The sequence below is a fragment of the Myotis daubentonii genome, chromosome X, assembly GCF_963259705.1.
Source record: "Myotis daubentonii chromosome X, mMyoDau2.1, whole genome shotgun sequence".
Taxonomy (NCBI): Eukaryota; Metazoa; Chordata; class Mammalia; order Chiroptera; family Vespertilionidae; genus Myotis; species Myotis daubentonii.
Genome location: NC_081861.1, coordinates 84,551,196 through 84,572,329, shown reverse-complemented (window position 1 = coordinate 84,572,329; position 21,134 = coordinate 84,551,196). Strand labels below are relative to the sequence as shown.

Genomic DNA, 21,134 nt, shown 5'->3' with positions numbered 1-21,134 from the left:
TAAGCTGCCTGGCTGCTGGCCGCCATCTTGGCTGGCAGTTAATTTGCATATTGCCCTGATTAGCCAATGGGAAGGGTAGCGGTTGTACACTAATTACCATGTTTCTCTTTTATTAGATAGGATATTAACAATCTGATTTGATGACACTTAATTACATAGTTAGAACCCAAGAGGAAATGAAAAAAAAAAAGAGGTCTTATGCTAGGGCTTCTTTGCCTTTTAAATTCTGATGTGAGGTGATGATTCCTTGTTCCTTATACCAGTGATGTGATGGTCACCAGGACAGTAGCACAGAACTCTATACTCAGTTTTCCCTTCCCAATCCATAAATTGTGCAGTTTTTGGCATGACATATACAAAAACACAGGGAATCTCAACTCTACTGTGGAAGAAAAGAAATCTTTACTATCTGAGTCCAACCTTTAACACAAAGATCAACAACACAGACACCAAAAGAGTTCATTAATTTTAATATCGAGTACAGTTTTAATAGTTCTTCCTAAGAATTATCTCCCAGGGACCCCCAGGATAATCACATACCATACCTACAAGCATCCAAATTTCATAAAAGCAATATTGCAAAAACGAAAGAACTAAGAAAAGCCTTTAGAATGTTGAGATTAAAACACTGCTTAGTCATTCTCTCAGTAATTGTTACTAAATGCTAAATACTAAATATTAAAAAAAAAAAAAAAAGATGCACTGGTGGCTTGGAAGAAGCATGAAGAAGAAAGCTCTCAAAATGACAAACACTTTTATACTCATCTTTAAAAATCTCATAACCAGCATAACACAGGACAGATTTCTCGATTTTGGTAACCATGTTGGTGCCAAAGGGAGAAAACCCTTTATAGTGCCAAAGGGAAAAACATTTTCAGAGCAACAAATGGAGTTGGTTTTATTTATGTCAAAATAGATTAGTGGTAGCCAAGAGTCCCAGACTCCATATAAGTGTGGTTCCCCCTTTCCTCACACTTGGTATCAAGAATTGAAAACAGGAAGATAGAGCCAGAGTCATTGTAATAGCACAATAAAAATTTGTTAAATGAATGAACTGATACTTGGCATGCAGTGTGAGCAGGCTGGACCTACATTTCTCTATGTGGAAACTTTCCTGGGACATTTTGGGAAGATGACATACCAGCAGCAGACCTGACTTGTTAGTGTCCTGGTCATCCTGAGAACCCAAAAGAAAATCTGAGTTCTTACTAGTTCATCCCAGTACCCTGAATATACTCACTCACATCAAAATTTGTAATAAGAATTTCATATTCAATATCATATGTAATCAAAATAAAATGAATATGTGCATGCTTCCTTCACTTACATTCAGTACATAGAAGACTTTAAGTCTGGGGTAGAAACTGAGCAATGTGAGGTCCCTTTCCCCTACCCTAACCTTTTACCTTTTTAGCTTTCTCTCATTCTTCTATTCTCTTTCCTCCTTCCTGCCCATTTATTCCATACCTTGTCTTCTGCCCTTCCCCCTGCTTACTTCTCTTTCTTCCTCCTTACTGAAGTTGAATAATTCTAAATATCTGTGGCTCCAGAGGGTTGGGCCAAGAAAACTTTTTAGTTAACAGCTATAAGAGCAGTTGTAAGAAAAAGAAAAATGTTTCTGGACATATTAACAATGATTTAGAGACTCTCTTTTGAACACATAGATATGGAGAACATTCTATTGAGTGTGAATTCAATACCTACACAATAAACTGGGTATTTTAGTTTCTAGGATATAAATTTCATGGTGATGATGATAAAACAATAAATCATTAGTCACACAATAAGAACCATTTTTTGTATGTGAGTATTTAAGTAAAGCAAGGGGTGATGCTATTTAAAGCAGATGGACATTCAGATACATATTTATCACAATACTTAATTTTAAATTCACAAGTGATGATTGGGGGAGATCCTTTCAAGTATGCATTTCTTTCATAACACAGACAGCAAGACTAGAGAATAGAGAAGCCAGCCTGAGTTACAGTAGAAGGTCCGTTCTCTGCCTCCATCTACCTTCTCTCCATGCTTCAAATATGAATGTGAGGGAACCTCCAGGACACCCTATTGGTTATTATCCTTAGCCTGTTCCCTACCTTCAGGAGCATCATGTTCCTTTGGCCTATAAGAGTAACAGAAGTTATTTCCTTAGAGAATTCTGTTTAAGGCTTTAAATTAATTCTACCCTGTCATTATATGGTTCTAAATGTCTTTTCATTCATTCATTCAACAGATTTTCATTGAATATCTACTCTGCGCCAAGCATGATTGTATATGTTGGGTAATACATCAATTTCAGTTACTCTAATATTCTTTTGTAAGAAGAATATCTGACACAATTAATATGATCTATTGGTAAACTGAAGTATGAACAAATGTCAATCCTGTTAATGTTGTCAGTCCTGTCAATCCTGTTAATGTTAAATTTTTAATGTTAATGTTAAAAATCTAACACTGACACATTCATGTTAAATGTGTCAGCACATAATATTTCCTTCCATATGACAATAATGAGAACAAAGATGATACAAAATGGAAAATGAATAGCTACTTTCTGGTTTGCTTCTCCTTTTGGGAAATATACAAACCCATTTCCAGGTAGACTGGTATTGTGGGAAGAATACCAAATCTGGAGTCAGATGCATCTCAGCTTCATAACCTTCGGGAAGTTACTTCATCATTTGAGTCCCCATTTGTTTTTTATCCTAAAAACTAACTCCAGGAATCATTGCCCTACCTTTCTCTGGCATGAGTGACAGAAAAAAATAATGTTTGTAAAAGTGGTCTTAAAACTAGAAAGCCCCATTCAAATGCAAATTATTACAATCAAACAATTTGACATTCCTTTCAGGGAAAACTTTCACATTAGAATTTCTTTTTCTCCATTTTTTTAAGGGGGAACTTACATAACCAGCTAGCACTATTTGGACATTCAACAGTATAACCCACATTTATTTTCTCATGAAAGAAACCAATTAGAAGTTTTCCTTATTGAAAATGAAATGCACTCCCCGAGGGCCAGACTCAGAGTTGGAGATGCTTTGTTTACTGAGGGTTTCAGCCAAGGCTTCAGGTCCACAGAGGAAAACTCCTATTCTGGTACTTTGGGGAAAGAAAGAAAAGACAGTTTCAGGTTTTGGGATGCCATAGATTACACAGAACCTAGGGGGATTTCCAAATGATTTTAGGCCTCAGGGAAGAGCCCCTCTGCTCCTTTGTCTTTTCCACAAATGGTTGAGTTTAGATTGCCCCATGGGAGAGCTGCTCAGCCCTGTTTGTGAAGGCAACAGGATACTAAAATGAGGGAGCCTAGGATCAGATGCATGCAGATGCGTGACGAGATAATGGACCCTCTCTGGAATTTCTAACAGATCAGCATGCCAGACACAGATACTGGCTCCTCCCTGGTATCCACGACGACCCCACACAGATACTGACTCCTTCCTGAATACCCTAGGGACTCCTGCGGCGGGACTTCCTCAGCTCATGCCCCCGCCCCTCATTAAACACCTGCATAAAAAGAAACCCGCCTTCCCTGTTGGTGCGAATCCACTGGTCCTGTCTTTGGGTTTTGTGGGTCGCCCGGGAACACAAAATAAAATCTTGCCTTTTCTTTCTTTTCTGATTGACTCGGCTCTTTTTATTTCCTACGCCACCTCCTGAGCCACCTAACACATTTAAGCAAGGTTTATGGAAACCTCTACCACAGAAAAAATCGTGATGAATTTGTGAGTCTGTGAGCTACTTCCCTTCAGGGCTCTGTGTCCTCCCAACCCTCCCCAGCATCCTGAAATCAAGAACAAGTCCACTCTTAAGTACACCAACTCCGCCCACAGCTTGGTGTAGCTTTATCTCTCTATATTTGAGAGTCTGAATCCCTGAAAGACGTGGTTTCAGACCAATAGCCTCAGTGACAGCTTTTTAATAATACAGATTCTTGGGCCCTTCCCCAGTTCTACTAAAATCAGTACCTGCATTTTGAAAATATCATCTGAGTGATTCATATGCTCATTAAAATGTAAGCAATCACCTTAAGGGTATATTTGCAGAGATTTCTTGAGTTTATAATGTATTCCAACAAGATAAAGGATCCCTTCAAAGTTTCCTGATGGCTAAAGCTTTAGTAAGGGCAGAAAGGACATTGGGATGTCTGTCAATTTATGATTTTAGACCCAAAAGCTAAAACTGAAAGTGGGGACAGTGTCTCCTTTATAACATGTATAAATTGTATTGAATTAAAAGAAGTAGAGACACTAGTGAAATTTAGAAGGTGAAAGAAAAGAACCAACTTATGGTCCTACTTGGGAGGAGCAGGATTCAAAATGTCCAAGGTGGGGACCTGAGAATCTTTGTTTCTAATAACTCTCCAGGTAATTTTGATGTGATTGAAAGACTTATCTTGAAGTCAAAGATATGTAGAACCTTCCATTAGGTGTAAATATAGGAATCTGGGTAGTTTCATTTTCAATATACAAATATAACCATATTTGGGAGCTGCTGCTTTTAGACAGACCACAAACCTCAAGAACACCTTAAAGCAGGAAATGCCTTACTTTGGGTGTTGACTCGCAATTGTCTTGAACTCATTATCCCAGTTGGGCCGTCCATACAAAGTCTTTTGTTTCAAGCCTGTGATGACATCTTTCTCTTCATCATGGTGCACAGCAAAGTGATTGGCCTGCAGGATAGCAAATGAATTCAGAAAAAAAAAAAAAAAGACATGCTGTAAAAACGTGTTTCTTTTTTTCTGAAATATTTACATATCTCACAAAGCAAGGACAAATTTATATATATATATATATTTGGAGAAAAACATGCTGTAGGGTAGAAGATAGAAAAGTTGACCAACCCTAGCCGGTTGCACAATGGTTAGAGTGTCGGCCTATGTAACCAAGGGTTCAGGTTCAATTGCTGGTCCTGGTCAGGGCTCATGAGGGAGGCAACCAATCAGTGTGTCTCTCACATGGATATTTCTCTCTCTTCCCCCTCCTCCCTCCCTTCCACTCTCTAAAAATTAATGGAAAAAATATCTTCTAGTGAGGATTTTTAAAAAAAAGAAAAAACTAGGTCTCCTCATGCAATTTATAATCTAGGAGGGCAGACCTTGAAGTATCAACATGAATAATCATATTTATAGAGTAAGGTATGATGAGTGCTGTAGAAGAGACACAAACATCTCAATGAGAGGAAAGGAAGGAGTTGGGGTGGGAGGCTATAGGATGGTTTCAGGGTGGCAGCATTTGATTCAGTCTTTGAAGTGTAGGTAGGATTCAAATTCTTTGTCTCACTTGTTTTTCTTTTGGTTCTGTGTCTCATCTGCTCTATGACTTTCTTCATTTGCACTAATATATTTCCACTCCCTCTTCTTTAGGGGAATCACTAAGAACTAAAACAATCTTTGACTAAAATGCACTCATATTTTGATAACATCATGAGACATCAAATAAAGCAAGTCTGTGTGTATATGTGTGTGTGTTTGTGTTGACTTCTGCTACCATTCTAGGGAGCTTCAGTTTGAACACAGATATTTTTCATAAAAGTAGCTAATTAAATTTATTTTAAAATTAAATCAGATTTTAAATTATCTGGGCCGGGGATGAATGAGGTAAAAAGGGTGGTTACTTGTTTTAATAAAACTGTAGAGACTATTTTTGCAAAGCAAAATAATTCTTTTTCAATACAAATAAATTTCCCATCAAAAACTGTATCTGGCTTTTTAAATATCAAAACTGCAAAGCAATTTTTATATTATAGATTTTTTTCCTGGGTTTCATTTTTATCAAGTATTTGTTGTTGTTGTTGTTTTGTTTTGTTTTTGAATTGCAGAAGTTGCATCTTGAAACCACTTTTTTTGACTAGCAATTTTCACAGTCATGTGTCCCTGGCCCATTTGCAACAAGACTTTTCTAAGACTCAGGGAATCCATGCTAAACAATATGCCAAAACCCAAATGAGAAAAAGTCAATTTTCAAGGTACATCGTGCATTGGAAAGATGGCCAGGATTGAGGAGCCACTGAGACACTGGTCAGGAATAAGCAGACTCTTGCTGTAGCTCTCCTCTCAGAGTGACAGCTTATGCTGTTTCCATGCAAGTCATTAATGTTTGCTTATTTATAAATGCTATCCTCTTGGAATTAACTTGTTTTAGAGTTTCTCAATTGAAGCTCTTTTGTCATGTAGGACTAGATAATTCTTTGTTGTTAGGGGTTGTCTTTGTGAATCATAGAATGTTTACATTGCTAAGTGTCCCTGGAGGGAGGGGATACGTACATATACACACATACATATATGTAGCATATATGTATGTGTGTATATACACCTTTGTTAGATATATTTTGGTTTATCTACAAATGCTAATAGCAAACTACTAGAAGTTGCTAAGAGTGCTGCTCTGGAACATTCTGACTCTGCTAATTACTAATTTGATGCCCTTGGACAAATGACCTAACTTGTTCTGGGCCTTGGTTTCCTCATCTGTGAAATGTGGATAATAATAGTGGTTAATTCATAGGGTTGTTGTGAGGATTTAATTAGACAAACTATACCAACTCTAAGAACAATATTTGGGCCTGGCCAGTGTTGTTCAGCGGTTGAGCATCAACCCATGCACCAGGAGTGTCACAGTTTGATTCCTGGTCAGGGAACATGCCCCGGTTGTGGGTTCTATCACCAACAGGGGACATGTAGGAGGCAGCCAATCAATGTTTCTGTCTCATGGATGTTTCTCCTTTCCTCTCTCTGAAATAAATAAAAATGTATTTTTAAAAAAGAATATCTGGCACATAGTATATGTATTGTGTATATTATAAAACATGCATACACTGAAAATTAAAGGTATATACAGTATATGTATGTATATGTGTGTAGATATAAAGAGAGAGAGAAAGAGAGCTAATACTATCTTCTCATTACCCTGTGGATCCTCTGGTCTACCTTGTTTGAGACCTCCGGTGGTAGCATTTCTCTCTCTCTTTTTTTTTTGTTTTGTTTTTTGTTTTTTTTTTGTTAATCCTCACCTGAGGATATTTCTTCTATTACTTTTAAAGGACAATGGAAGGAGGGGGGCTGAGGGAGGAGGATGAGGAGAGAGAGGTTAGTGAGGGAGGAAGAAAGAGAGAGGAAGAGAGAGAGATCAATTGCTTGCCTCCCACGCACACCCCAACCAGGGCTGGGAAATAAATATGCAACCCTTAAGTGCACGGGCTGGCGTTCTAACCAGGGCTGTTTTGTTGTTTTGTTTTGTTTTTTAAGAATCATCTCTTTTTTTTTAATATACTTTATTGATTTTTTTTACAGAGAGGGAGGGAGAGGGATAGAAAGAAACATCGATGCGAGAGAAACATCAATCAGCTGCCTCCTGCACACCTCCTACAGGGGATGTGTTCGCAACCAAGGTACATGCCCTTGACCGGAATCGAACCTGGGACCTTTCAGTCTGCAGGCTGACGCTCTATCCACTGAGTCAAACCGGTTAGGGAGGTAGCATTTCTCTTATAAGGTCAGTCTCGGCTTTTATTCCTTGTCAGCAGCTTAGCTTTGATCTGTTCCACAGATATCAACTTCAAAATATCATCTCAACAGTCTGAATGTGTGGGGATATTGAGTGAGAGTGAATGGGCTGAATCACCAGAATCAATCAACTGCTCTTAGTAAAAACAGTGCAGAAGACACTTCAATAGCCAAAGGGAAGTCAGTAAGCCCTGGGCACTGTGGGAAGAACCTGAAATTTCAGATCTTGTCCTTACCTGTGACTCATCCCAGCCAGTGAGGTAGATGTTATAGCTGAGGAAGCCAGCATTGTTCCTCTCCTGCATCTGGGTCTCCAACAGCTGGAGCAAGTCTGCAAACCACTCAAAGGCATGGGTGTCCCGGCACAGCCAGTAGAAGTAGATCTGAAAGAGGACAGATCATAAAGCAGATTATATTTAAATAAGCCCTGTCAGACTTGACCCAGGGATTACTTTCCTCCTCCCAACTTTTTCTTGTTGCTCAAAAGGTTTAGAAAGAAGTTTTCAGAAAGTTCTAGAGATTTGAAAAGCTAGTTCACATGAACCCACTCTGGCCTTCACATTGGCAAGGCAGTAAATGAATAGCTTGGCTTCAAACATACAAAGTTTAAGAAAAAATATTAGCCCACCTCTTTCTCTTTGGGTCTGCTCTTCCCTTCCCAGAATCCCTGGATTCCCTTGTATCTCCTCTCATAAAAACCACTAGAATCTAGACCAGTGGTTCTCAACCTTCCTAATGCCGCAACCCTTTAATACCGTTCCTCATGTGTGGTGACCCACAATTTCATTGTTACAAATTGAACATAACTAAAGCATAGTGATTAATCACAAAAACAATATGTAATTATATATGTGTTTTCCGATGGTCTTAGGCGACCCCTATGAAAGGGTCATTCGACCCCCAAAGGGGTCGGGACCCACAGGTTGAGAACCGCTGATCTAGACTAATGTAGAACCTTGAATCACAGGACCAATTCCCTGCCTTCTACTACCAGACATTCCTGAGTTCCTAAGGAAAAAAGTATTTCTACCCAAACCTTCCTTACATAGGAAATAGGAAAAGGGAAGAACTAAAAGTCATGATAAGCTTAATGTTCCCATTAGCGGTAATATCTAGGGTTATTAAAATGCCTCAAGTTTCAATAATGATGTTCTTTATCATATAATGAAACCAAATTTACATGGGACGAACAAAATCCTCTGGGAATTTATTCTGAAGAGTTATCCTAAGAAAGTAAAAGTTATATGAAAAACATGGCTCCTGCTCTCTTCCTGCAACAAAAGTATTGGGAGGCTGAAAATGAAATTGATCTTGATCACTAACCTAGGATGATAGAAAAAATATTCTATATCCTCTCAATGGAACATGAAGGAATCATTAAAATGATTACTGAAAGCCGGCAGCAACACAGAAAAACACTGTTTCTAGAAAACCAGGACATGAAATTGGACATCTGAATTATTTACAATTTTCTAAAAATATGTAAATGTGGGGAATATTGAAAGAGAATATACAAAAAGGACAGCTATTGGATTGGGGTTGTAAATACTTTCTCTCTACCCCAACTTTCTTTCTTCCAAATTTCTTGTGATATACTATTCTATATAGTAATATACAAATACAGTATACCAAGGGCCTACACTTCCCTTGGTCTCTGCCACCCTCAGCCACGAAGACTCTCTCAGACTTTACTTGTCAGAGTGTGATGAATGCTCCAAGCCTTCTGAACAATAATGGGACCTACCTTTTTGAGCTTCAGATTGGTGGCATTATTGCAATATTTGTACCAGACTGACTTGAGAATGGATGCAAAGGGTGTGACCCCAATCCCTGCTCCCACTAACATCACCACCTCATAGCTGAACACATCTTCGCTGGCTGTGCCAAAGGGCCCGTCAACAGCTATCCTGGAGGGAAGCATAAGAGGAGACGGTTACAGACATATTCTACTCTTCAGAGTGTGATGGGTCACACATTATTCCTAGGGGTGTGCAATATGTCACTTCAAACCAGGATATGGAGCACTTTATTTTGTGAAACAACTTTCAAGTAACCAACTTAGTATGAACATTGGAGTTGGAAGTATGAAGAGGAATTGTTAACTTACTGAAAACATTTGCTAATTCTCAAAGGTAGTTTGTTCATCTCCTCATCCCCTTTACCCATAACCTCCCCACATACACACATGTCTGTATTTCTTGTCAGGGTGTCCCATGCTTGAAATTTCTGCTTATATTGTGCATTGAAATAAAGTGAGAAATTTCTACATCAAAACCTCTTGTAGCTTTAATTTGTCCATTTTCATCTGTGTATTCATTGAGTTATTCAACAAACTTTTCTTCAGCATCCACTAAGTGCCTAATACCATGTTAGGCATATGGGGAGAAGGAGGTAAAATGAATGATATATGGCATTTACCCTCAAATAACATGCACCAATTGTATTTTAAGAACATCTTTAGTATAATATGTTTGCTTGTTAGGTTAATATACCTTGGCCTTGATCCTTATATATTGAAAGGAATTTGGGAATGTTCATATTTGATTCAAATATTTTACCTTTCACATAAGATTTATGAATATATGCACAAATACACCACACACAAAAAAATGGGGAACATAGAGATAGCTACCTATATTTGTAGAACCTGTGTGTTTTGTCAGACTCAGGAGATAGTGAGAGATGGGGGGGAGAGGAGCTATTTAGTGTCATTTTTCCTGAACTCATATGCCTTTGTTATATGTGCTTTGTACTCACTTAGGTAATTTCCAGGCATCTTGAAACTCCTGCTTATCACAGCCACAAGCATTGAACAGTCCCTCTGTCCAGTCCCCAACAATGCGGATATGGATGCTAAAAAAGTCTTCCTCAGGGGCAGAGGTCAGTGTGAAAGGGTGCCATTCCAGCTTGGACACCTTGGGACACTTGACAAAAATATATTGTCCCACCTCCATCTTGAATCCCTTCTTCTTCATCTGTAGCTCGATGGTTTTGAAAGGATGAGTCACCACCTAAGGAACAAAACATATCTCTGAAAACTACACTTTCCCCAAAACTTGCCTTTTCAGTGTCTGTATGTATAAAGGGCTGAACTAAGATGCCACACCCAGGTTCTTTCTTCAGGGCCAACACAGCATTTCCTGCAGCAGATATCTCTCTCATTGGGCATTGCCCTCAGTTGTAGCCCATGACCAATGATGAGCTGATGCCTGAGAAGAGAGGCTTGGCCCCTCTCCTCAATTTGGGACAACTCCAAGGGGACATACTAACTCCAGCACTCTCTGCAGGATCATCTGAGACTGCAATTGCAACCATATTTAGGGTCAGCTTTTTCCTCTCCCAATCTTGCCTTTCTTTTCTTTGACAGGTTCATCTCCAGAGAACATGTTCCAATAAACCTTCTACATGTAGCTTTCTGGCTCAGAGTCTTACAAGGGAATTGAACCTAAGAACCAGCTTATTATCATATTTGTTCTTTAAGAAGGCAAGGCAGGGGCTAGAAACAGAAAGAAGAGATGGTTTCCTGCTCAGTCTTCCTGTCTCCCCAGGGAATGAGAGCCTTAGCATCTGGATAGAAGAGAAAGAAGACCCTATTGGTGTGTTATAGCAACATCTCCCAAACCAAGACTAACTGTGTTTATCTGCCTTTGTCCTGAGTCACACCTCAAACCTGTCTGACTCCAGGCATTGTTTCTACATTTCTCCCTATTTGAGGAATACACTATCTATCTTTCTCAAAGCCAGGCCCTACCTACCTGTTGCCATCAATCCGTATACATGGAAGTTGATAACATCTTTGTTTATAATAGCAAAAAAAAAATGGGAAACAGTACAAATGCACATCAATTGGTGAGTTAGTAAACAATTTTAAAAAATAGAACACAATAGAAAGCTTTCATTTTAATACAGAAAGTAATATATTGTTTCTTTGACGATTCCTGAAAAACCTAGAAGGACTTCATATGTACAACTAAAAACAAACAAGAGATATACAGAGGCAGAACAGCATTGAACAGACTGTCAAACTACAGCGGGAAGGCTGGGGAGGGTTAGGAGGAGGGAAGGGGGGGTAAGAGATCAACTGAAGGACTTGTATGCATGCATATAAGCATAACCAATGGACATAAGACACTGGGGGGTAGGGGAGGCCTGGGGAATGTCAAGGGGGGGGGAGGAGATATATGTAATACTCTTTGTAATACTTTAAGCAATAAAACAAAATTTTTTAAAAAGGGAGATATACAAGGAAAGAAAAATCAATAGAAAAAAATAGCAGTTTCCCAATGTTGACTAATCTTGCTGAGCTTTTCTTTTCACCAGTGAGGAAGAATAGAATGGGAAGTCCTTTTAATAAAAATTGCCAAACATTTTGAAACTTGTGATTTAAATAGATCTTACATGATAAAGCTGTAACCAACTTCCCTTCATCACTGAAATAGAGTTATAAAGTTTCATTTTGAAAACAGAAAATAAAAATTTATAAAGACTATTTTGAAAATTATGTTTACCATGTTGTAATATTGTGTGGTGAAACAAATTTTTATCATATAGCAATTTTGCTACCACAGGCAAAATTAGGATTGAATTTAATAAAATGTACTAGGGGACAGCTTTATGACTGGAATACTTATAGATCATGCATTGTTTCTTATGTATGTTTATATGAGAAGAAAATGAGTATCTATTTTCTTCAAAGGAAAATAATTTTTGCCATAGAAATATGTTTAAGGGAAACATTTATTTTGTTGGTCCTAGTCTAGTAAGGGAAATTTTGAGGTAGCTCTTTTGATCTGTGGGATTTTTCTGATAGTACAATATAAATATCATAAAAGAAGAACTTTTGTGGCTTTTTGTATTTTCAGATTTCTAATGCCAGATGGACTGTCTTTACTATGACCTTCCTTAGTTGACAAGAAAGAAAAGTTAGGGTGAAGGACAGAAAGAATTTGTGAATATTGCAAAAATAAGCCATAGTAGTGTTTTTGGTAAATATTTTTGAACTGAAGTGAATTTAATTAAATTTTATTTGATAAAAATAGTCTTTTCTGCCCAGCCAGTGTGGCTCAGTGGTTGAGCATCGACCTATGAACCAGTAGGTCAGGGATCAATTCCTGGTCAGTGCACATGCCCAGATTGGGGATTGTATCCCTAGTGGGTCAGGGGACAGGGGCCATGCAGGAGGCAGACAATCAATGATTCTCTCTCCCTCTCCCTTCCTCTCTCTGAAATCAATATATATTTCAAATAGTCTTGTCTGGTGTTTCCTGAAACAATAATAAGAAGTTTATATTTCTATAGCTGGATATTATTTATTTATGTAATGATGAGAAACAGCATAGATTATTGGGGAGAAAGCCACTATATACTTGAAGCTAGGAGACTCAATTCTTGATGCAGTTTAGTTAGTAACTTGCTTAAGACTTTAGGTACTTTATTTTTGGGGGGAGGGCACTTTAATTTTTTAGTCTATGATCACATACAAAGCACAGAAAAGGAGGTAAAGGGACATAGGAAGCTATCTCAACCTCAACCAAAGTTCCCTGGTTCTTTTGGCATCTGACTATTTTAAGGCTCAATGTATGCCTTTTTGAACTCCTCTTGTTTCTCCACTCTTAACTAATCACATTATCACTTTATGTCCCTCCCCTCTACACACACACACACACACACACACACACACACACACACACATACACACACCATATTTATTTCCACAAAATATTTGGGTTCATTTTTCAACAGAAAATGTGAACTTCTAGTTTATCCAGTTAAAAGGCCCAACCATTTGATTATCAAGCTAAGTGCATTGAAATTAACTAGGTCATCTCTCTGCTCTAAGCTTTTTTAAAAAAATGAATAAAAAAGAGCTCTGACCAATGATATAGGGAACTTGGGTAGATTTTTCCATGCTATCGTTAGATTCTATTAGTAATTTCTAAACCAGCTAATACCTTGGTGATGACCACCTTCTGCTGAGATCGCCAAAATCGTACAAGCCTTTCACAGAGGTACAGGAACATGGGACCCACTATCCATTTCCAAGTCTGTAATCAGAAAGAAAGATTTTTAGAAAGGGATGTGTTATGGGGTGATAGGTAATAAAAGATTCACGGAGACAAAACATTTTAGAAGTCAAGATAATCAATCTTTGTAGGCTTTAAAAATAATTTATATTAGTAAATGTGTTCTACAACAGAATGCATAAAAACATCTAAAATTAAATTTAAAACTGAGCCAGTAAAAATGAACATTCTCCAAGATCATATTGTGGAGCTGTGCAAGGCCATGAAGTTTCATATCTACAGTATGAAACTTTCCAAAGAGGAACTGTGCACAAGAATGGGATTTCCTCCTAGTGTTGCAACAGCAGTTGCAATAACCCTACAGCAGAGCAAGGTTGGTTTCAGAATTAACATTTCTCTAAAAGATAGCATTTCAGCAACACCGTATTTTTAATGCAATATTGCAAATGCCTTCAATTGTTAAGTAGTCAAAATGTATTCTTTTGCAAGATGGGAAATTTTTTGTAAGAATTTAACTGTTTCTTCAATATCCTGGTAAGTTCCTAGGAACTATGCAATGCACTTGCTGAATAGGGACATACCCAAAGATTTTCAGATTTTTTTTTAGATTCCCCTCTTGTCAGAATTGGTGGTGTTGCAGAACACTAAAATTACCTTATAGCACTGTTGGCTATATGAAAACATTTATGCCAGACAAATCCATTCTGGGACTCAGTAAGTTAGGTTTCTAGCTTATTACCTGAAGTAGTAAAGAATTTTAGAAGGCAATAGCACCTAAAAGATGACATTCCAGAATGGATTCCAAGAAGGAAATAAAACCATGAAATGCTTCTCATATTTTCACATATGATCTTTCTATTAAATTTTTTAGAAACTTTTTATTGGAAGTTGAAAGCACCTAGTTTAATACCTGAAGTAGCAAAGAGTTTTAGAAGGCAATATCACCTAAATGTTCCCCTCTCTAGCCACAGTTGAAGAGTATCTACCCCAAAAGTCAGTATTGTTCTGTTTCTGGACTTTGTTTTCATGGCACAGGTTTTTAAAACAGTCTGGGACCATTTAAGTATTTATTGGGAGCCACCATGGAGCTCCATTGAATGGAGCCAAGTCTTGGACATTGCCTCTAATATCCCTCAAAACCCAGAAACTCCTCTGAGGTAGACGCCTGTTAAGATAGTAGTACTCTGACTCCAGCTGTCTTCAAGGATATGTGCCTTCTCCTAGCCTATAAAGAGAACCTGAAATACAGTTCCCTTTTTATAATTTCTGTTGATGTCTGAAGGTAGTTGGGGCAGTTCACTGAGGTGTCTGGTTGCTTTCAGTATTGAGCAAGGATGCGTAAAGATGTTAAGTCTCAGAGAACATGCTGTGTCTAAAGGAAGAGTAGTCCTATACTAGTAGAGTACAAAAAAAGAAAAGAGAAAATGGAATGAGAAATTTACCATTATATTATACTGGGCTTAAGGATAAAATAATAATTCTGCTCAGAAGCCCTATACAAATGTTGTTTTTTTTTGGCTAGCTTCATACACATGGCTAGCATAATAACCAATAATGTATACTGCTTTCCAAAGTGGGGAGGGGGGAAGATATGAACATCCCAGGGCCCACTCCTAATTCTATAGAACAGAGATATTAAGCTTACACAAAATGGCCCTGGTTAGTATGCTAAATGGTTAGAGATGGCCCACGGACCAAAGGGTTGCCAGTTCGATTCCTACTCAAGTGCACATACCTCCGCTGCAGTTTGCATCCCAGGGTCCCTGTCAGGGCGCGAGTGGAAGACAGCCAATCGATGTGTCTCTCTCATGTCAATGTTTCCTTCTCTCTCTCTCTCTCCCCTCCCTCTTCCCTTCCACTCTCTCTAAGGATCAATGGAAAAAATATCCTCACTCCTGGGGTGATTATTAAAAAACAGAAATAAATAAAAAATAAATAATACACAAAATGGAGTTCTTTGTAGCTCCCACAAAAGAAAGTAAATGTTTCAGCATGTTTCCCCTTTGTCACCGGTGCCACACTCCCACTGTACCATGCAATGCCATTGCATGTTAGTATGAACCTGGCTGTCCAACCTTTTTTATGCCTCATTGACAGGACCTCCTGATGCCTAACAGGAACCTTACGTGTCACCTCATTGATTTCCTTCACAAATCCAAAAGCTTTACTTTTTAGCTCCTTATAGGTGATTATCTAAGCTACCCGACTAAGTTCATGATGGAATGCCTCTGAAAATCATTAACTGGTATTATTGTGATCTGCACATCCAAAAGAGAAAAGATAGAACTTCTTAAACCCAAAGAGCACTTTTAAAAACAATGCTTTTCTGATTTTTATATCAGGATGTTCATAAAAGACCAATGCAAAGTTTACTTTTTAAGAAATAATTCTATATTAACTTCAGTAGAAAAAAAAGTAGATACTTATAACATTCTAACTGTTCCATGACATTTATAATGGAAAACTCCAAGACATTTGTATGTATTTCTTAGACACAGTTTGAAGATTTTGATAATGAAACTGTAATAGCAACAATGAATTGTACATACCATAGGAGGGTTGCCATAGAACTGAGGGACTGGGCAGTCCTTTGATTTTCCCCAATCTGAGATGTTTCGAAAACATTTTGTTATATTGTGCTTCTTCAAACTCTCTGCAGTCTGCCCACGTACAATTCGCCTGGAGAGGAAATGTAAGTACAGATCATTTAGTAGCAGAAAATTAAGCAAATTTCTTGACAGTCTGAGCATATTTTATTTAATCCTCACCTGAGGATATGTTTTTATTGATTTTTGAGGAAGAAGAAGAAGAAGAAGAAGAAGAAGAAGAAGAAGAAGAAGAAGAAGAAGAAGAAGAAGAAGAAGAAGAAGAAGGAGGAGGAGGAGGAGGAGGAGGAGGAGGAGGAGGAGGAGGAGGAGGAGGAGGAGGAGGAGGAGGAGGAGAAGAAGAAGAAGAAGAAGAAGAAGAAGAAGAAGAAGAAGAAGAAGAAGAAGAAGAAGAAGAAGAAGAAGAAGAAGAAGAAGAAGGAGAAGAAGAAGAAGAAGAAGAAGAAGAAGAAGAAGAAGAAGAAGAAGAAGAAGAAGAAGAAGAAGAAGAAGAAGAAGGAGAAGAAGAAGAAGAAGAAGAAGAAGAAGAAGAAGAAGAAGAAGAAGAAGAAGAAGAAGAAGAAGAAGAAAAAGAAGAACGAGAGAAACATCAATGTGAGAGAGAAACATCCATCTATTGCATCTGTTGCCTCCTGTACTCGCCCTGACCAGGGATCAAACCTTAAATTAGGTATGTGCCCTGACCGGGAAATGAACCCGCAACCTTTTGGTGTATGGGACAAAGCTCCAACCAACTGAACCACCCAGCCAGGGCTGGGCATATTTTAAGTATTCTAATATGGGTCTTGTACTTTTCACTAAAATGTTATATCTTATTGCTCCTTCCAAATAGATTAAAGAAAAGGAAGAAAATGTATGATCTTTAGCAGTAGAAAAAAATCATGTACAATGGCACAAAGAATATTTATATGTAACCTTATAAACGAGAAGTTTTAGATAAATATAAGTTTTCTTAAAGGGAGCATTTGTGCTTGTCTTTCTAGAATTATTTTCATTTATAAACAAACAAACAAACAGAAAACTACAAATCTAACAAAGAAACTGCTAACCCATACAGTGACTTTGTGCAGTTCAGAACAAGATGCTCCCTCTGTGAGGACAGTCCTATAGGCAAAGACGTTGGCCAGCAGAACATGGGCTACTTTTATTCCTCTAGAGCAGGCACCTTTGTGTAGTTGACAACCCCTGCAGTCATAAACAATAGCCATGAGGCTTGGTACAAGTGTTTTATTTGTTTCAAAATTGTCTAAATTAAACCAAAAGTTTGAGTTCAATTTAAGATGACTTAACTTTGTGGAGATTAAGACATTCTCACAGATATGAACACTAATGGTTTCTCCCTTGAAGTGCTCAGAGCCCATTCACTTCAATAAATACTAATTGAGCAACTACTAAAACTTAAGACAATATAGGCTTAGTGGGATATAGCAAGGGAGGCACAAGGTTGAGGAAGTCATGTCCCTGACCTCGAGAAACATAGATAGCAGGATCTTCAGAACATGTAATAAGAAGAGAAATAGAAGGTCCTTTGTAGAAGTTTGTTTAGGGACCTAAATTTTATTATGTCATTTGTTATATTCTGATAATTTTTTAATTCAAGGTCATTAACCATCCTTTTCTACCCCTAGATCTTGGGGAAGAAATTACCATGTATTGAGCATCTATTATATATCTGGCCTAGAAAAAGGCACTGTATCAAATTATCTGGTTTAATCCTCATAACAAGCCTGAAAGTTAAGTATTAGTACTCCCATTTCACATATGAGGACAATGAGGCTTAGAGAGACTAGGTAACTAGAAGCAGAATGATCTGGTGAAAATAGTTCTGGATCCAAGCCAAGAAGCCTTGGTTTCAAATCCCAGATTCACCCCTTACTGGTTTGGTGAGCTTGGACAAGGTATTGAACTTCTTTTGAGCCTCAGCTTCTTCAGCTATAAAATATGTACACTAGGACCTCATCAAATATTTATTTTAATAATCAATTGGCATGACACATAACAAATTCCAGATACAAAGTAAGCATCCAACAAATGATAACTATTTAAGTTCTTAATGCCCACGTTTACTTGGAGAGGAAGAAATAGAAAAGTAATTTTATTTTCTCCTTCTCTTCCTGATGCCAAGATCAGAAATTAGAAAGCCTGGATTTTAATCCCAGTTCAGCTATTACCTAGCCATAAGACTGTGAGCAATCAGTCCACCAGTATAAGTAGTAGATAAAAAAAATGGGTAAATATAACTCCTCTGCCTGCTCCAAGAAATGTGCTTATCTATGAAACTACAGGAATGTACAATTGTGGAATTATTAAATAAGAGAGGGGGGACATTCTTTTTTTCTCTCTCTCTAGGGTTCTCTGAAACAGCTGGATTATGATCAAGTCTCACTTAAAGATTCTAAATTGCACTTTGAAGAACTGAAATTTAAAGTAGCTATTCCCTTTGCATAATAAAAAAAATCAATGCAATTCATTAAAAAAATAGAAACTATCCTCCCAAAGAGCTTCTGGCAATATGGGTAACAGGTTACAAAATGAGGGTTGAAATTACAAAAGAATAAGAGAAACTGTTCATTTAAGATGACCAATAAGGCAAAGTCTTCCAACCACATGTTCTGGCACTGTGTCTCTCAGGTACCTTAGACCACCTAGGATCCAATCCCTGCTATTTCACTTAAAAACTGGGTGGCTTGGGCTACATATTATACCTTTTTTAGTCTTGTCCCCTGTCTACAATTTTCCCAGGAAATGGGTATAATAAGAGCATCCCTACCTCTTGGGGGTTAAAAGAAACATTTCATGTCTATAACAAGTACTCACTAGAAGTTAACTCTTGCCTTTATTATATTAGAACTAGAGGCCTGGTGCACTAAATTCGTGCACAGGGGGCAGGTGTCCCTCAGCCCAGCCTGCACCTTCTCCAATCTGGGACCCCTTGGGGGATGTCTGACTGCCGGGCCTAAACCAGCAGTCGGACATCCAACTCACAATCCAGGACTACTGGCTCCCAACTGCTCGCCTGCCTGCCTGCCTGATTGCCCCTAACCACTTCTGCCTGCCAGCATGATCACCCCCTAACCATTCTCCTGCCAGCCTGATTGCCCCCAACTGCCTTCCCCTGCTGGCCCGGTCACCCCTAACTGCCCTCCCCTGCTGGCCCAGTTGCCCCCAACTGCCCTCCCCTGCAGGCCTGGTTGCCCCCAACTGCCCCCCCCCGTCGGCTTGGTCCCCCCCCCAACTGCCCTCCCCTATAGGCCTGGTTGCCCACAACTGCCCTCCCCTGCTGGCCATCTTGTGGCGGCCATCTTGTGACCACATGGGGGCGGCCATCTTGTGCAAGGGTGTGATGGTCAATTTGCATATTACCTCTTAATTATATAGGATGTTTGAAGGCAATACCATGTATTTTCTTTCTAGAATTCTTAATAATGCCTGGATCAGTTCTCATACATGGTAGGCAATCAATTAATGATAGGCTTGAATAAAAACTTTCAACTATAGCAAATCTTCAACTGATTAATCATTAACTCTTTTAGTTTGGGGATTTGTCTAATATATTAGTAATTAAGCCACAGGAAACATTATAGCAGACATCCAAGACTGTATGAGCACTCTCAACATGTTTTATATGCTTGCAAAGATACTCAAATTGTTATGTATTTTTAAGTTTGCTATAAATAACAGCACTGTGAATAGCTATAAATTGAATGCAAGAAACTAAAGTGCTGCTGAGTGGTTTCTATCACACTAACCTCTGTTGTCCCCTCATATTCTCTCAGAAGACAGTTGACCACACAGAGACAAGGAGGTCACTGTGCCTCTAATAGAGCATCACACCTGAAAACTGGAGGTGTGACATAAAAGACTTGGCCCTGGAGTTTAAACACTCACTCAGCTCCATGGATGGCGAGGCCAATGAAGAAGATCACAAATAGATGGTGTGTGTACCAAAACACTTCAAAGTAAGACCTCCGGATGGTTTTGGTGGAAGAGGTGATAATTAATATGAGGCACAGTGTGATGACAATTCCAGTGATGCCTGCCAACCGAGTCACAGCCACATACAGGCCTCCTTCAGGATTCTATAAAATGCAAATACATACACACATTATTTGTAGGCTCTCACATCCAGGACTACCTATATATAAAGTGTCCAGTGTATAAGGCAATAGGTATTTTCATTCCCCCTTTACATAATCCTAATCATCTCTCACAGAGGGATATAGACTTGGAATAGATATTTCTCAGTTTCAAAAAGTCTTATGTGGTTGAGGTGTCATAGGAAATATGAATTGATACACTGAAATAGTTCTAAGGGAGTATCACATAAAGCAAATCAGTCTACTGGCCTAAAGGTCTTTTTCCCTTTGATTTGGAAAAGGCCACAGTGCTTTGTTGGCAAATTCTGGGTATATCTAACATATTAGGTTGCATTTCCCCAAAGTAGACCTTGAGATGAGGATTCATAGGCAAGTGATTTAGAAAGGTTGTGCTTTAGAAGAAACTGGTAAGGGAATGGATAAAAGGACAAAAAAGATGAATAAGTCAAGTAAGAAGGTGATATCAGGCCAAGTCTTATAGAGGGTAGCTTCATTCTGATGTTGCAGGGAAACTAAATGGTAAGTTACAACTCAGAGTTTATCCTGACTCAAGGCAAGGAAGCTGGGCTTTCATGGCCTGCATCCATCAGTTATTGGGTAATGACTGCACACAGAGAGGTAGCTATCCAGGCCTTTCTAGATCTCTGAGCTTGTGGGCAAAGGGACTCCGATAACCCCAGGGTGGTCCTATGAGGAAGACACGCTTATACAGGAAATTGGAAGTGAAAGCACACAGAATGGTGGGGCAACACAGACACAATAAAAGTGATCCAAAGGGATCTAAGCACAACAAGGCAGGGTTGGCTTGCATATCTTGTATGTTAATAATGCCACCCTTATATATGATTGTACAAAACAATGAACAATATAAAATAAAAATATCCAACACATTACAGAA

General features: G+C 38.5%; 1 protein-coding gene across 1 annotated transcript in view; it reads right to left on the bottom strand.

The window, feature by feature from the left end:
• Positions 1-453: 453 nt before the first annotated feature.
• Positions 454-21,134, bottom strand: part of LOC132224455 (cytochrome b-245 heavy chain) — a 35,282-nt gene continuing 14,601 nt past the window's right edge. The window contains exons 6-13 of the mRNA XM_059679653.1: positions 20,028-20,218; positions 16,083-16,212; positions 13,462-13,554; positions 10,268-10,521; positions 9,255-9,417; positions 7,747-7,893; positions 4,554-4,678; positions 454-3,102 (exon numbers count right to left, since the gene is read on the bottom strand). Of these exons, the coding sequence (XP_059535636.1) occupies positions 2,976-3,102; positions 4,554-4,678; positions 7,747-7,893; positions 9,255-9,417; positions 10,268-10,521; positions 13,462-13,554; positions 16,083-16,212; positions 20,028-20,218 (1,230 nt within the window). The 3' untranslated portion in view covers positions 454-2,975. The remainder of the gene's footprint in view (positions 3,103-4,553; positions 4,679-7,746; positions 7,894-9,254; positions 9,418-10,267; positions 10,522-13,461; positions 13,555-16,082; positions 16,213-20,027; positions 20,219-21,134) is intronic.